At 38.6% G+C, this 16,854-nt stretch overlaps 1 protein-coding gene across 2 annotated transcripts in view; it reads left to right on the top strand.

The window, feature by feature from the left end:
• The window catches only part of LOC118799292 (retinoic acid receptor gamma-A-like), an 89,669-nt gene that overhangs the window by 57,361 nt on the left and 15,454 nt on the right, over positions 1–16,854 (top strand). For both annotated transcript variants that reach the window (XM_036559039.1, XM_036559040.1), the window contains one exon: positions 15,451–15,599. In XM_036559039.1, the coding sequence (XP_036414932.1) occupies positions 15,451–15,599 (149 nt within the window). The remainder of the gene's footprint in view (positions 1–15,450; positions 15,600–16,854) is intronic.

The raw sequence follows: 16,854 nt of genomic DNA, 5'->3' as shown, positions 1-16,854 counted from the left end.
TTTTATTGTTTTTTTAAAATAGTGTTCTTATTGTGGAACAGCAATTCAAACTAATTGGGTAGAATTCACCATAGAGTATGTGTATCTTTTCTCATTGGACGGATTGGTTTGGGGTTAGGATAACCTTCTGGTGGGCCACACTTTGGGCAAAGAATCTCTTCCCTAAAGAACCTCTCAATCGATTCAGCCCCAGTCACTGTTTATAGACTAGTGGATTGATTAAGAACATAACAAATACATGCCAAAAAAGTTCTGCTTCTGACGTGAATGAGAACACAAATACGAATGAGGTCATCTTGGACCAGAAAGATGGCTTTGTTGTAGAGGGAGGAGCACTACCAGATTGTGAGGGAGAAGAGAATGTAGATCGTATCCATAGTTTTAAGATTTAAGTGGACACTGGAGAGAGCTGGACGGGCTATTCAAGGCCAGTAACAAACTTTCCCATGTTCTGGAGAGTGAGAAAGAACAAGGGGCAAACAAAACAACACAGCATAGCATAGTTCAATGTCAATGAGAAACCAATAGGGAAGACTGGGGATAATGACATGAAGCATAAGTAAAGAGTTTTATGCTGAGATTCAGTGAAGACTTGAGAAAGCCCCTCTGAAAGCGCCTGTGTGGCAGCCGACTGGGCGTCTTGTGTGTGCCTGAGCAGATTTCACAGGTTCCTGCTGGAATTTGGCCCTATGCTGTAATAGCATTTTATAGCTAGACTGCACTGGGTGAGGGAAACATTGTAAATAACATAGGCCCACCCTGTGTCTCCAAGAGATCCTCCTGCCCTGTCCTGTCCCCTCAACTGCTCCACGCTGGCCAGCAGCCTTGCCCTCTGGGTTCACCTTGAACTTGCTGCTCTTTTTTATCTCCTGGTCATCAGGGCTAGACTTTCTGGGTTCTCGGTTTTGGGCATGGCTGCGATTGGTCTCAAAACGCTTCATACCTTAAATAGGATTAAATCCTATAAACACCAATGGGACAAAGATCTGGTCTGGTTTGTTCCTCAAGTCTTAGATGCTCCTACTTAATTTTAAAATTCCACTGATTGTCCAAAATTTCTGCATAATTCAGAGTTTGAGATGTAAACGGAGTGATTCAGAGTGGTTTGGTGTGAAATGGTTCAGATTTCTTAACAGTAGTGGTGGTGATAGGAACCAGGGGTCACCATGACTACAACACAAACACACTTAAAAATGATGGTTCTTCAAGGGTTCTTTACTAAGGAAAATGGTTCTATGTAGCACCAAAAAGCGTTCTGGTACGACTCGAGCTTGTAATAATAGCAGAACCCTTTGAATGTGTTGTAGATGGTTTTATATAGAATAATTTTTTGGGTCTATATAGAACCATCTACAGCACAGTCTCCATCAATCTAAAGAACGCTTTCAAGCTGCATTTCTTTAGTAAAGAAACCTTGAAGAACCATAAGTGTGAATATAGCCATTTTATTTATTACCCAAAACCACCAGTGAAACTATAATGGTGGAGGGATACATGCAGGGTGTCGTGTGGCAAAGTAGCCCCCAAAGAAATCCACTATTTTTACCATAATCAACACTTCAAATAAAACTAAGAAGACACGTGTAGGTTCACTGGTGGTTTTTGATAGTAAATAAAATGGCTATATTTGTGTTGTAGTCATGGTGACCCCTGGTTTCTTTCACCACCACTGTAAAGAAATCTGAACAATTTCACACCAAACCCCTCTGAATCACTCTGTTTACATCTCAAACACTGAAGATTTTTAAATGACAAAAATAAAAAAGTGCTTAAACTATGGAACAAGAAGTACCTACAGAAATGTTGCATTTGTGATTCTGGCTCTTTCAGGCTTGATGATGGTGATGGTGTTGGACCAAAGTTGTTCATGGACTTGAATGTCCAGTTAAGTCATCGTCTAGCATCTTTTATGGGCTACAATTAGCATCAAGGCCAACTTTCCCAGCCTGTCTGCTTCTCCAGCTGGTCTAGCCAGGTCTCAGTCAGGTTTGAGGTGGACTTCATGGTCGTTTGAGACTCTTGTGTCGTTTAACAGGAAGGTGTTGTTCGGTGAGGTTTTTCTTTTTTGAGAGGGGTGAAGTGCAATATTGGGGGCTGTGACCAAATGTTGACTCAGCTTCATCCAGGAAAAGACAAAATAAAAAAAGGTCAGTTTATGGGGTGCTGTAAAGAAGAAAGGGGGCTTTGTATGCAGGCTGCTGAATTATAGGGGCAATCTAGGTTTAACAATGTGCCTAAGAAGGACACCCCCGATTTTCCTGTCCACCTTAAGCAAGTTAGGACCATGTGTCTGGACATGTGTGTTCTGTGGAGTTGGATAAGGCTTAATAAGGGTCTCAATAAAAGTGTTCTGGCAAATGTGTAATTCATACTAGTTACTGCTTAATGATGCAGTAATAAGCAGTCACTTAATTGCCAGCTACTGGCTTGATAAGACTTAAAGGGGAATTCCATCAAATTTTCAAAATATCAGTGGTGGTGATGTAAACAGAGTGATTCAGAGTGGTTTGGTGTGAAGTGGTTCAGATTTCTGTACAGTGGTGGTGATAGGAACCAGGGGTCACCATGACTACAACACAAATATAGACATTTTATTTACTATCCAAAACCACCGGTGAACCTACATGTGTCTTCTGAGTTTTATATGGAATGCTAATGATGATAAAATCAGAAAAAAAAATAATTTCGGGGACTATTTTGCCTCATAACAGCCTGCATGTATCCCACCAGGATTAAAAATATATATGTTTTCGGCCAAAACCTTCTTAGAACTATTATAAAACAGTGTCATCAGGCAGTGTATTCATAACCATTTCATGTAATAACTTTCTGTGAGGGAGCTTTTAGAGGTGGACATGTGGTTCCTATCACCACCACTGTGAACAGTTCTGACGCTAGAATGACTTTTACATAATTATACAGATATTTTAGAATTAGAATTAAACATTAGAATCGAAGTGAACAGTTCTGTCCATAAACAGTTCAGTCAGTCTTTGGTCAGCCAGTCTGTTGTGCAACAGTGTTCTAGCTATATTTATTTTGTTCATAAGGCCAAGGTTACATGTTGTTGTTGCAAGGAAGTGTAAAGCCGCCCTGGAGGACACTGTGGTGTTACCCATTTTATTAGCTGAGTTCTTGGATGGAGTCCAGGTTTGGTTGGGGGGGTTATGGTGGAGGGGGTTAGAGGTTTGTATTTGGTGTGACTCTGTAGCTTCGTGTTGGTCTGCCAGTATATGTGAGACAGAGTTTTATTGGGTCATCTCCTGGACAGTGGATGGCTTTTATCACAGGTTTCCTTTCAAAGACAGGAAGAGCTCCTCCTCCTGAGGGGGCAGGAAGGTGGGGAGCAGTGGGAGATGGGGTGGGGGGTACATAATGATGACGGCAATGGTCCTGTTGGGTGGGGGGTGAAGAGATTTTGTAAGTCAAATAGATTTTAGAACTTGGACTACAAAATATTAAGACGTGTTAAGCAGCCAGGAAAATAGTTTAAAGTTCAGTGTCTGAGATGTAAACAGAGTGATTCAGTGTGGTTTGGTGTGAAATGGTTCAGATTTCTTTACAGTGGTGGTGATAGGAACCAGGGGTCGCCATGACTAGAAATATAGCCATTTTTATTTACTATCCAAAACCACCAGTGAACCTACATGTGTCTTCTGAGTTTTTTCTAAGTAATGTTTATAAAATTGTGGTCAAGCTGAAAGCTTTTAAGGGACTATTTTGCCTCAGAAAACTCTGCATGTACCTACCTGCTGTTTATAGACTTAATAAAATACCTTTTTAGACCAAAACCTTTTTAAAGACTACCAATAAACAGACATCAGGCAGTGTATTCATAACCATTTCTTGTAATAGCTTCCTGTGAGGGAGCTTTTAGAGGTGGACGTCTGGTTCCTATCACCACCACTGTGAACAATTGTTCAGAAAGACTCTAGAACAGAGCATTTCACACCAAACCACTCTGAATGACTCTGTTTACATCTTAATAAATGAATCATTCAGAAATTTTAGAAGATCAGTGGAATTCCCCTTTAATGGTATTTATCTGGGCAAAAAGCATTCCAAAACACATTAAAATTAGGGTGTACACACACACACACACACACACACACACACACACACACACACACACACACACATAGACATTACTTTAGAAAGGTTATTCACTCTTGCACATTTAATTTACATATATGGTTTTTTAAAGAATACCCCACTTTAAGGTTCTTTAGAGAACCAAAAGTGGTTCCGCTGTGAGAACCCTCCAACAGCAACAAATTCAACAGCACATATAACTGCATATAGATAACCCAGACATAATTAATCAGTCAAAAGCTGGTGACTTCTACAGTTTCACCACCTGGAGAACAAGAGAATTCTAATTTATGCAAAACTTTTAACTGTCTACCAATCAGTGAACGATATCTGGAATCAGCACAGTTTGCATGCTAGTTTAACATTAAATTGGCTACTTTACACACTGCACTTCACACTTGCACAACTCACTGTGTAATATAATGTAATGTAATATAATATAATAATAAAATAATATATAATTTTATATCAGCCTACAGCAGTTCACACTGAAGTTATAAGGAGTTTTTGAGTCACAATACAGGGCAGCCAATCAGAATGGAGCTCATTTACATACATTCTGAACAAACATGGTTCTTCAAGCATTCTTTAGCAAAGGGAATGGTTCTATATATAACCATTTCATGCATAAATGGTTCTTTTGCATAATGAAATGATCCTTCAGAATCATGAAGAATATGTTGGTTCTATATAGGTCCTCTTTGAAAAAAGTACCAAAAAGGGTTCTGTTACTGTTGCAATGTCAAGTTTGTAACAATATAAGAACCCTTCTTGGTGCTGTATGGAACTATATACAGTACACTCTACATCAATCTGAAGAACCATTTCACCATGCAAAGAACATTTTAAGCATGAGATGATTCTATATAGAGCTCATGGTTCTAAATAGAACCAATCCTTTTCTAAAGAACCTTTGAAGAACCATCTTCATACCAATCTTCAAGGAGGTTGGAAATTAATGTGTAAAAGTGGATTATGAGTCTTTTTGGTAGATAAAACCACACACATGTCAAAAGTGGGCCTAAATACACATTTAAAGAAGCTGGTTCTTCAATGAATCATCCACTGAAAGATTCTTTAGGGAAACAAAAGTGTTTTTTTTAGTGATATCGCTCCAGAGAACTCTGTTTGTCGCCTTTAGAGTGTACTTTAAGAGTGCAGAGCTGGGGCAGCAGCACAAGGGGAAGTTAAAGTTAGATTAACTCTTTCCTGCTCTGTGTTCTGTATGTATTTTCCCACAGCTCCTGTGTTCAGCCTGCAGTGTCTGGGTGGAGCGCAGGTTTGTGGAGGATTAAGTGTAAAGTTAGCCCAGTCAGGACTGCTGCTATTGTTATGTATACAGCCTCTTATAGTGAAAACAAGGATTAGTGGAGTTCAAGAGCATTTTGTGTGGATTGAGGGTGTTTCAGGGTGTAGCCTCAGGGTGCCATTTTCAGTATATCAACATTCCATGGATTTGAATGTGCTGTCCTAATGGGAAATTCCACTGATTTTCCCTGCAAAATGTATGCATAATTATAAGATTGAGATGTAAACAAAGCCATTCAGTGTGGTTTCATTTTCAAGTTATTGCATGAAATGGTTATGAATACACTGCCTGATGTCTGAGACATTGTTTTATGATAGTTTTGAAAAGATTTTGGCCTTAAAAATTCCTCATGGTGGAGGGATACGCATAGTGAGGTAAAATGGTTCCCAAAGAAAACTTCTTTAACATTCCATATAAAACTTGTGAAGGTTCACTGGTGGTTTTGGACAGTAAATAAAATGTCTATATTTATGTTGTAGACATGGTGACCCCTGGTTCCTATCACCACCACTGTAAAGAAATCTGAACCATTTCACACCAAACCACTCTGAATCACTCTGTTTACATCTCACACACTCAATTATGCAATTTTAAAAAGTGGTGAAATTCCAATTTAGATACGGCTTTGATTCTAGTGAGAACCTTTACATGTTTACATGATGTGGATATCATTTATTTATGTTCTTTAGAGAAGCAAAAGTGCTTCTTTCTCTCTGTTCCCTCCATTGAGATCCTTTTGGTTCTATTTAATTTGAAGACTGTCCCAGACAAAGCCGCAGTCGGATCATATATTTTTTTTGTTTTATTATTTTTTTAAAATGTAATTCAGATAGACTTAAAACAACAGAAAGCATTCCAATCGACTTGTCAACAGTTCAAATGTCCACACACACGCTCGCATTCCTCCAAACACCACAGTTTAAGTCGGGGGGGACATTTTGTAATGCAGGCAGTTATGTAAAAGCCGCATTAGCAAATCAAACGAGGCTCAAGGAGACTTGAGAGCGCCACGGCCTGGCGTGGGGCCAAACGCTCTGGAAAAAAAAGGAAAAAGAAAGAAAAAAGGCCTCCACACTGCAACTCGAGAAGCATTCGGGCTCAGTGCTCGGCGCCAGCTTTGCTGTGAAAAATACGCTTGCTCTCAAATTGACCTGCTCTGTCAGATTTCCCAGTTACATCTCATCGCACACTCCTGTTGCCATGTTATGAAATCTCACAACATGAAGGTACCCGGGTGAGGTTGACAGCTCCAGGTTGGGTGGAATACGGGTGGAAATCATAAAAAAGGTTAGACGGGCTTTAACAATAATTCAAATCTAAGATTTTTGGTAATAATTTATGATTAGCACCCACTGTAGATGATCAGCTCATCCTTAACTAACGTTCAACTAAATAGCCATTAAATTCTACTATATATCTACTAAATTGGTTCATTAGGCACAAATGGCTCACTCTAGAGGTTTCTTTACAGTGGTGGTGATAGGAACCAGGGGTCACCATGACTACAACACAAATATAGACATTTTATTTACTATCCAAAACCACCGGTGAACCTACACGTCTTCTGAGTTGTATATGGAATGTGGATGAGGGGAAAATAGTGGAAAATCTGAAATAATACGTTTTCTTTGGGGACTATTTCGCCTCACAGCCTACTGCACATACCCCTCCACCATGAATGGAGTTTAAAAATATGTATTTTTAGGCCAAAACCTTCTCAAAACTTATTCAGAAGGATTTCATGTAATAATTTTCTGTGAGGGAGCTTTTAGAGGTGGACGTCTGGTTCCCGTCACCACCACTGAGAACAATTCTGACTTGTTAAGTTTCTCTACAATAGAGCACCAAACCACTCTGAATGACTTTGTTTACTTTTTAGCCATTTAATTATGCAGAAAATGTGAAAAATTAATGTGATTTCTAACAAGAAAGTTGAGCATCTGTATGAAATCTTTGGGGCACTATTCAAATTGAGTGTGACTGAAATTTCTATTCACAGAACTGAACGTGAACTAAAAGTGGGGTGGTGCTGGTTTTCCTTGAATGTGCAAACAAATTATGCATAAAAGGAAAGCATGCATAACAAGCAGAAGTTGATGCATGAGTTGAAAACCATTAATCTGTATTTAAGAGAAAAGCAGCGCTCATATCAGTCAGAATCAGTGTTCCTTGCTTTTTGCGCATTTTTGTACAGTTTATCAGGTTTAATACAAATTAAGCACCATGAAAATAAACGTCAGACATTTCCAACTATATCCCCAGAGGAATATGATATTATAAGCCAAAAACAGAAACAACAGGCAATTTACATAAAGACAAAACTAACATTTTCAATCTGAATGAAAATAGCTTTGCGCACTGGCGGGATCTCAAACTGTACGCTCGTTAAAATGCGGCCCTGGACGACTGAAAATCGACACTTAGCTCTTGTTACAAGTTCAGAACATTAAGAACTCCTTGAGGCACTGAAAACAAGTTTGTAGCACTCTGGCAGTGACTCACCCATTCGACACAGTACATTTATACACACAATCACGCAGAGGAAATGAAAGAAGCTATTCATCTGCGCTCCATCGTCAATACCACAGCCCACCACGTCTGTGCCTCAGCCTCCTGTCACGTCCCTGAAACATCCATTATATGTTTCTGAAACAGTACGAGGATAATGACAGTAATTACACTGTCTGTTACGTTTCCACGCTGATGTAGTTTATTGTTCTTCTACAAAGCAGCACATGCTTACTGCATATGCTGAGACATTTGGAAAAACAGGCCCCCATATTGTGGGGTATTTTTTGAAATGAAAGAATTTAATGTAGCATATATATTATATATATATATATATATATATAAAACCTCTGTTGTCCACAGTGGTAAATTGGGTAGTCCTAATCTTGGGTCATATTTACATATGCAGTATCCTGACCAATCACAAGGCTGATGTGGTTTGTCCTGCCCTCACAGCTTTTACTAAACTGTGTTGGGTGTCAGAGTCAGAGAACCTTACTGAGAGAAAGCTGACCACCAAGCGAAAGCTTACCTACACACAGAAGTTTCTTCAAGGGTTCTTTCGTAAAGAAAATGGTTCTATATAGAACCACGAACACTCAATGAAACTCTTTGCATGAATAAAGGGTTCTTTGCATGGTGAAATGGTTCTTCAGATTGATGGAGAATGTGCTGCAGATGGTTCTATGTAGAACCTTTTTAAAAAGGATTCTATATAGCACCTTCTTCAGATTGATGGAGAATGTGCTGCAGATGGTCCTATATAGAACCTTTTTCAAAAAGGGTTCCATACAGCACCTTCTTCAGATTGATGGAGAATGTACTGTAGATGGTTCTATATAAGACCTTTTTGAAAAGAGTTCTACATAGCACCTTCTTCACATTGATGGCAAATGTGCTGCATATGGTTATATATAGCACCAAAAAGGGTTCTGCTATTGTTATGATGTCAAGCTTGTACACAATAGAAGAACCCTTTTGGGTGCTATACAGGACCCTTTTCATCAATCTGAAGTGGCATTTAACCATGAAAAGAACTGTTTAAGCATGCAAAGGGTGTCTTTGAGTGTTCTTGGTTCTTTATCGAACCATTTTCTTTACTAAAGAACCCATGAAGAACCATCTTTTTTTTAAGAGTGTAGTAACTAACGGTATATAACGGTTGCCATCATTAATGGTATGAAAGTCTTGCGACTCATTTGCATTTTGAAGTGGTTATAGTGGTGTTTCTGTGACAGTAGTGGAAAATGTGGTCTCAGGACCTTAAAACAAATCATATAAATTATCAGGTTTGTTTTGGTTCCTCATGCAGCGCCTTATTCTTAGCATTTGGACTTAAGAGTCTGTTTGAGGTGAATGTTTTGTAAAGTAGCTCATTTAAATGTACAACTAATGTGCAAACAGGGCTAACAGTTTCTAGCTTCCACTCACTAATAGACATGTTAGCATTTTGAGTGGCGTATATAACGTATTTTTCTTACAGAAGAACTGTTTTTACTAGATTTTGAGGAGAGCTTTGCAGATACTTAAAGGCCCCTCAGTGTTTGCTAAGAGCTGATTAAAAGATTTTCCTCTTAACCCCATGTGACCCCCACCCAACCTCGCTATATCAGTATAGAAGAAACAGAAAAAACAGATAAACTTTACTAGACAAGCATTACACACACCACGTCTGTCTGTCAGTCATTCAGATATCACCCCCTCGTACTATAACAGTTGCTTTTTCAGCACCTCCTGTGCATTGCTGGTGTGTAAACAGACAGAGCCTTCTCAGATTAAGGTTACTGCATAAACACTCGGCTCTGGTTGCGTTCTCGGCCTTCAGACAATGTCAGCGGCAGCAGACACCTCCACGTTCCCTTTCTGCTGCTAACCAGCTAATACCAAGATGAGGTAGCTTAGGATATATGTAGATCTGCCACCTGTGACTTTTGATTCGGTTATTTAGAAATCAATAGAGGCCTGAAACAAATAAAGCAGTTAGTCTTCCGCAGTGTAATTTATGGACTTGGCATTTAACATGTGTGATACGTTAAGCCCTTTTCTTTAGTTACACTCTTAAAAAGATTCTTCAAGGGTTCTTTAGTAAATGCATGAAAGAATTTTTACACTTAAATGGTTCTATATAGCTTCTCTGCATGGTGAGATTGATGGAGAATGTGTTGTATATGTTTCGAAATAGCACCAGAATGTGTTCTTCTACTGTGACGATGTCAAGCTGGTAACAATAGAAGAACTCTTTTGGTACTGTATAGAACGCTTTTCAAAAAGGTTCTACATAGAACCATATACATCACGTTCTCCATCAACCCTTTCACAATGCAAAGAACTCTTTAATCATCATTTAATCACTGGGTTCTTTGAGTGTTCATGGTTCTATATAGAACCATTTTCTTCACTAAAGAACCCTTGAAAAGGCACCTTTTTTAGGTGTGTATACTTCAAATATCCTATATTAGTCACCACTCATTTGATTGGTTAATCTATATGCAATTAACTACGCTGTTGAGTATGTTACTGTTGGACTGACATAGAAGAACCACTTTTGGTTCCCTAAGGAACATTTCAATGGATGGTTCTTTGAAGGTTTTTTTTGAAAATGAGAAAATGAGGTGTGTGAGTGAAAGATCTTCTAAAAGGTTCAAAGATATATAAAAATATATAAGTTCTGTACCAGTTAAACAATTAAAGATAGTTCCTTGTGCTCAGTGCTGACCTTCTTCTGTTGGCTCCATAAAGAACCTTTCATTAGATGGGTCTTTAAGAGTACTTGAAAATGAGATTTGTCTCCCTAAAGAATCCATTAATGGATTGTTCTGTAAATGACATGTGTGAGTGAAGAACCTTTTAGAAGGTTGAAAACCTCCAAATACTGAAAAGGTTTTATACTAATCAAGGTTTTTATTCCCTATATTATACTTCTACAAGCTAAGAACCATTTAGTTTTAAGAGTGTACAGCAGTGACCTTCTTCTTTTGGCTCCTTAAAGAACCTTTCAGTGGATGGTCCTTTAAAGCTTCTTTTTGTGATTGAGATGGTGAGGAACCTTTTTTTTTAAAAAAAGTATAAGTTTAAAGAACCTCCACAAAATATAAAAGTCCTGTACCATTTAAAAAACAAGATTTTTCCCTGGCTTCAGTGCTGAACCTCTTCCTTTGGTTCCCTAAAAAACATTTTATCAGATGGTTAAGGGTTCTTTTTGAAAATGTGATGTGCAAGTGTGGAAAACGTTTTAAAAAGTTGAAATTTTAAAGGTTACATACCAATCAAAGATTTTTCCTAGTGTTCAGAGCTTCTTTTAGGTTCCTAAAGAACCCTTCAATGGATCTCTTTTGATGTTTTTTGGGGTGTTTTTTGTAAATGAGATGGTTGAAGTTTAAAAGGTTGAAAGAACCTTCAAATACTGTAAAGGTTGTATACCAATTAAAGTTTTAAATAACCCTCAGTGGATGGTCCTTTAAAGGTTCTCTTTGTAAATGAGTTGTGTGAGGAACCTTTTAAAAAAAAACGTTTAACGAACCTCCACAAAACCTGAAAGTTCTGTACCACTTAAAGGTGTTTCCTGGAAGTGTGTGTCCAGAAACCATCTGAGAACCTTTGTTTTTTAAAGTGTACAGTGCTGACCTGCTTTATCCGGTTCCCTAAAGAACCTTTCAATTAATAGTTCTTTAAATGTTTTTTTCACAAATTAGATGTATGAGTGTGAAGAAGGCGTTTTTAAAGTCTAGAACCTCCAAAATGTTTCCTAGAATGGTCCGTCCATTTAGGCAGTCGGCACCTACCATGACTTTCAGTTCACGTTCAAGTGTTGAGTGACCAAAGTGCAGTCAAAGCCAAGGTCAAAGTAAGATGGACATGCTTTCATTCTGCCTCTCTGTCTGTCTCTCTCATTACCTCCTGTTCTTCACATTCTCTTCATTTGTCTTTCCTCCTTTTTTATTAGATCACCCTTTCTGGCCTCCTGTCTTTCTTTTTGAAGTCATCCCACCCTTGTTAAACAGTGGCCGTGGTGTGAGAAACGGGGGGATAAAGAGGGGACACATTTGGGCCAGCCTTGTGGTATCCATTCAGGGCACTGGCTTTTGGGGGGGCTGTTTGCGAGCAATAAAAGTTGGAGTTCTGAAGAAGCCCTGTTTTGGCTGTTTTTTCCCCTTCTTTTTATAAGTAGGGAGCCAGGGGGACAGCTGGCAATGGCGTGAATGGCTGGCCAAGGTGACCTGGTACCAATAAAGCTCCGGTCAACCAGGCCGGAGGCCCCCTTTCCAGCCTACAGACCGCCTTTATAGGGCAGCTTATGAGCCTGGACCTCCAGTAAAAAAGCCAGCCAGCCGGGCCTGAGGAATTTAGGGTCCAGGAAACATGATAGAGGAGGGGGGATGGTTTGGAGGGGGGTTAGAGGCAGGATAGAGGGTGGCAAAAGGTGAAAGTTGAACCAAGTGACATCAGTTGCAGCTACACAGCACTGTTCTGTTGTACGTTTTGAGGAAAATGTCCTGAATTTTTGGTAGAACCAGAAAAAAACACACAAACCTACAAGGTAAAGGTGCCAGTGGTTTTATAAAGTGATTTCTGCAATGGCAACATTAAATTTTTTTAACACTGAAAGAGCAAAATTTTCTTTTTGTTTTCTGGGTTTTTATAAACAGTCATGTGCAAAAGTTTAAGCACTTAAAATAAGTCTAACAAGAACACACTTCACATTTTAATGCGCAGTTACTGTGTATTTGGTGAATTTAACACATTATTAACACATAAGAAAAAATGAAACTTAAAATGTGGCCTGTGCAAGTTATGTCATGATTTTTTTTTATGTTTTAGTATTTTCCAGTATGTTAAACTCAGCAAATAAATAGAAATTTTGCACACAAACTTGCAGATAAATTCTGTATTTAGGAGGTTGTATTAATGTTGCTTATAAAATCACCAAATTTGACCGGGGATGTACAGCAAAACAACATCTATAACTCATCTATAACTGTACTCTAAAGTATGCAGAAGTATGTTTTCGTAATGTGTCCGGGGATGTAGAGTTCTTGTAAAATGCCTTTTGTTTGTCCTATTATTCTCTGATCTGAAATGTGTGCACGCAGACATACAGTCCCGTGTCAGTCAAAGCTGCTCTGCCCCAGACAATCTTATCAATCTCGCCATCTGGCCTACAGCTCATTTTTTTGTCTTTCACTCTCAGCTTTTCTGTCTCTCTCCACATCAGTCAGCACCCCTACCTCTAGCTGGGCTCGGAAAATATTTGCCTTCCAGCTCACCCCCTGAGCTCGGGACCCTCTGTCTCGAGTAGTCGCTCTTCATCTGTTAATGGCACCAGACAGACGTTGATGATTCTGCCTTTCACTCAGAGTTAGAGTCAGAGTGGGTTGTGTACTGTACTGTATACAGACGCATTCCAGATTAATGCAGAACATGGCTCACGTTTCCACAGAGTGCTTAAGAACCCAGAGAGTGAAATTTTAGTAATTAAAACAGTGTTGATTTGATGTTGAGCAGTCTGACTGAATGAAAGTAGGTCTCTGCTGTTGAATTCTGATTGATCTTGCTTGTTTTATGGGCCATTAAACACTAGAAAAACTGACCCTGTTGAACATTGATTCAGTGTTGAATGAAGAACCTTTTAAAAGGTTGAAAGAACCTCCAAATACTGTAAAGGTTCTATACCAGGAGGTCAGCAACATGTGGCTCCACAGCAGAATTAGATTTTTAGGTAAAAATAAAATAATCCGCCTTTACAGTCTTAAACACTGGAGTTAATGTATAACTGCTAATTCGCCCTTTAACCCTAAAGGTTGGTGCGCAGACTGCAGGTCACTCTAGCAACACAGACAACAGTCTCGCCTAGTCAGTAGCTAGCGAAAACGTGAAGAGAAAGATTTAAGACGAACATCGATAATTTGGAGACAAATTATTTGCATTTATAATCACTCCAGCTGGTTTCCTGATACGTTTAATCTGCAATGAGAAGCTGTCAAACATGAAAAAGTCACAAAGCTGAAGTCATATTCTAATTCAGTTTTTCCCCTTCCACCTTAAATGGTGCAGCAGTTACATTCTGGCGCCTTAGGCATCATTTAAGGTGGAACAGGAAAGTATGAACAAGAAGCTGGCGAATGAGAAGCTGATTTTAGCCTCGTAAAAAGTTGAACGTTGAGAAAACCCATACTACACAAATATTAAGAAAATAAAGGAATTATGGCTCAAATAAGCACTAACACTAGCAGCGCTGCTAATTACAGATGCTAATTTCTACATATTTACGGAGATTTAATTTTTCCTTCTTTGCAAAACATAAGCCGTTTGACTCCTGCTCATGTCTCTCGCCTCAGCGCTCAGCTCTTTTGCAATAAATGCCATCCAACAAGAGACCCACTACATGGGATTTCATAGCAGTGGAATTGAAGAACCTTCAATCCACATGACATTTGTGTTTGTAAGTACAAGAGGAGATATTTTATCATCATTTGGGTTTGATGAAAAATGTCCACAGCGCTCATCAACCAACACACTTTAAACGTAAACTGAACCAACAAACCTCCTTACAGTATTACACTAACTCCTCCTGTAGCATTATGCTTATGCTTACTGTACAAGTTAATTTTTACAAATGTTTATGTCACATTGTAACATTCTGTATATAATAGTTTTAAAGTGTATTTTTAAAAAATGTCTACTTGACCTGCATACGTGCAGACATTCATATCTGCATATGTACAGATATGCATACGTCTCATATGTACATCTACTGAGCTCCTTTCACATTGTTTTTATTAAGATTCTATATTTTATTTATTGTATTTTTATTTTCCTTTTCCCTTAGTTTAATACTTGTTAACAGTCTGTATGCTTGTCTGGTCTGTTCAGTGTGTTTCATGTCATACGTGTGTGACTCACCAACACCAATTCCTCGTATGTGTAACACACTTGGCCAAATAAAGTGATTCTGACTGATTAAAAGTTGTTGTGCATCCAGAAAACATCCTTTACAATTTTTGCCTTTTTTTGTCATTTTCTCATGTTGAAACAAACAGCAGCATATTAGTACCTGTTTATACAGAATGCAAATCAAAAGAAATGTAATTTACAGTCATATGCAGTTTGTCCACTCTGATTGATTTTTTATGTTTTTGTTGGTTTTCTAAGTGACAATAAGTGAGCACATCCTAGACACACTTCTAATGCACAACTACAGTTTATTTGATGAATTTAACATAGCAGAAAAAATAAAAATAAAATCTGGCTTGTGTAAAGCTTACGTCACATTATATTTTACTTTTCTTCAATATTTTAAACTTTTTATTAAAGTAAATAAATAGAAATTGTGCGCTAAAATCTGCAGAAAAATGCCATATTTCAGAGGTTGTGTTAACTTCCTGGGAAAATCATGTCATTTGACCAGGGGTGTTCAAACTTTTGCACAGATTATATTATGTAATTTTCATTAATTATGCAATTACATTTAAACAGTATAGCAAAACGACATCAATAATTCTTGACTTCAAAAGCTTAATGTTCCTTTGTCTCTCTTTCTGCAGCGGTGGAAACTCAAAGTACGAGTTCAGAGGAGATGGTGCCCAGTTCCCCCTCTCCACCCCCTCCCCCTCGGGTCTACAAGCCTTGCTTTGTGTGCCAGGACAAGTCCTCAGGCTACCACTATGGAGTCAGCTCCTGTGAAGGATGCAAGGTGAGGACCTCCTACTCTGGAAGCTTTGAACCACATCAGCCAGTCAGTGACTTCCACTTTCTTAAAGAGATTTTATTTTCACTATTTTTAATAGTGAAATTGTCCCCACCAATTTTTCAATTTTTCACCAAGTTTCAGCAGTGGTTCAGTGGTTGAAATATAAAAAATACAACACAAATAAAAACATTTTATTTACTATCTGAAACCATCTCGTGAACCTCTCAGTGACCCTACACGTGTCTTTTATTATACAAGTTTTATATGGATCCCTCCACCTTGAATGGATCAAAAAATAAATGTTTTACACCAAAAACTTCTAAAAACAATCGTAAAACAAATGTCTCAGACATCAGGCAGTGAATTCATAACCATTTCATTTAATAACTTTCTGTCAGGTAGCTTTTAGAGGTGGATGTCTGGTTCCTATCACCACCACTGTGAAAATGTCTGACTCTGTAATGTTGCTGAAATGTTGAAAAATCTTATTTTTTATTACGGTCAACTAACAGCTACACAGTTCGATTCAGTTCAAGTCTGTTCCGTTTGATTTGTTTCGGGTTGTTGGGTTCAGTCATTTAGTTCAGGTCACTGAGTTCAGTTCAGTATGAATCAGTGTGCCGCAGTTTAGCATCAAAGCACGAGTGTGCACAAACAAGCGTTATCTAAACAAGCTGTACCAGCACATGCAGATCAAAATATCTACTCTAGAAATAAATGAAGATGGCACTGACTCTTTAAATGTGTTCCAAAGAGGTTCCCAAACAAGCAGAGAACCTTTTCTAAACATTTGGAGGCCCTCAGCGACATCCACATCCACCGCAGTGATGCACTACATAGACAAAAGTATGTGGACACTTGAGCATCACACCTGTATGAGCTTGTGGGGTGTCTCATTCTAAATTCATGGGCATTAATATGGAGTTGCCTCCCTTTGCAGCTATAACAGTCTCCACTCCACTGGGAAGCTTTCTACAAGATTTTGGAGTGTTTGGGATTTATGCCCATTTAGTCATAAGAGCATTTGTGGGGTCAGACACTAATATTGGTCGAGAGGGCCTGGCTTACAGCCAATTTATTTACTATCTATAGCCACCAGTGAACCTACAAATGTCTTCTGTGTTTTATATGGAATGTTGATGATGGTAAAATAGTAAAAACCTGAAGTTTTCTTTGGGAATCCTGCCCTGCATGTAACCCTCCACCATGAATTGGCTGAAAATATAAGTTTTAGGCCAAAACTATTTTAACACAATGT

Source organism: Colossoma macropomum, unplaced genomic scaffold, assembly GCF_904425465.1.
Source record: "Colossoma macropomum unplaced genomic scaffold, Colossoma_macropomum, whole genome shotgun sequence".
Lineage (NCBI taxonomy): Eukaryota > Metazoa > Chordata > Actinopteri > Characiformes > Serrasalmidae > Colossoma > Colossoma macropomum.
Note: the sequence above shows the minus strand (reverse complement) of the source record. Positions and strands in the feature narration are given on the sequence as shown.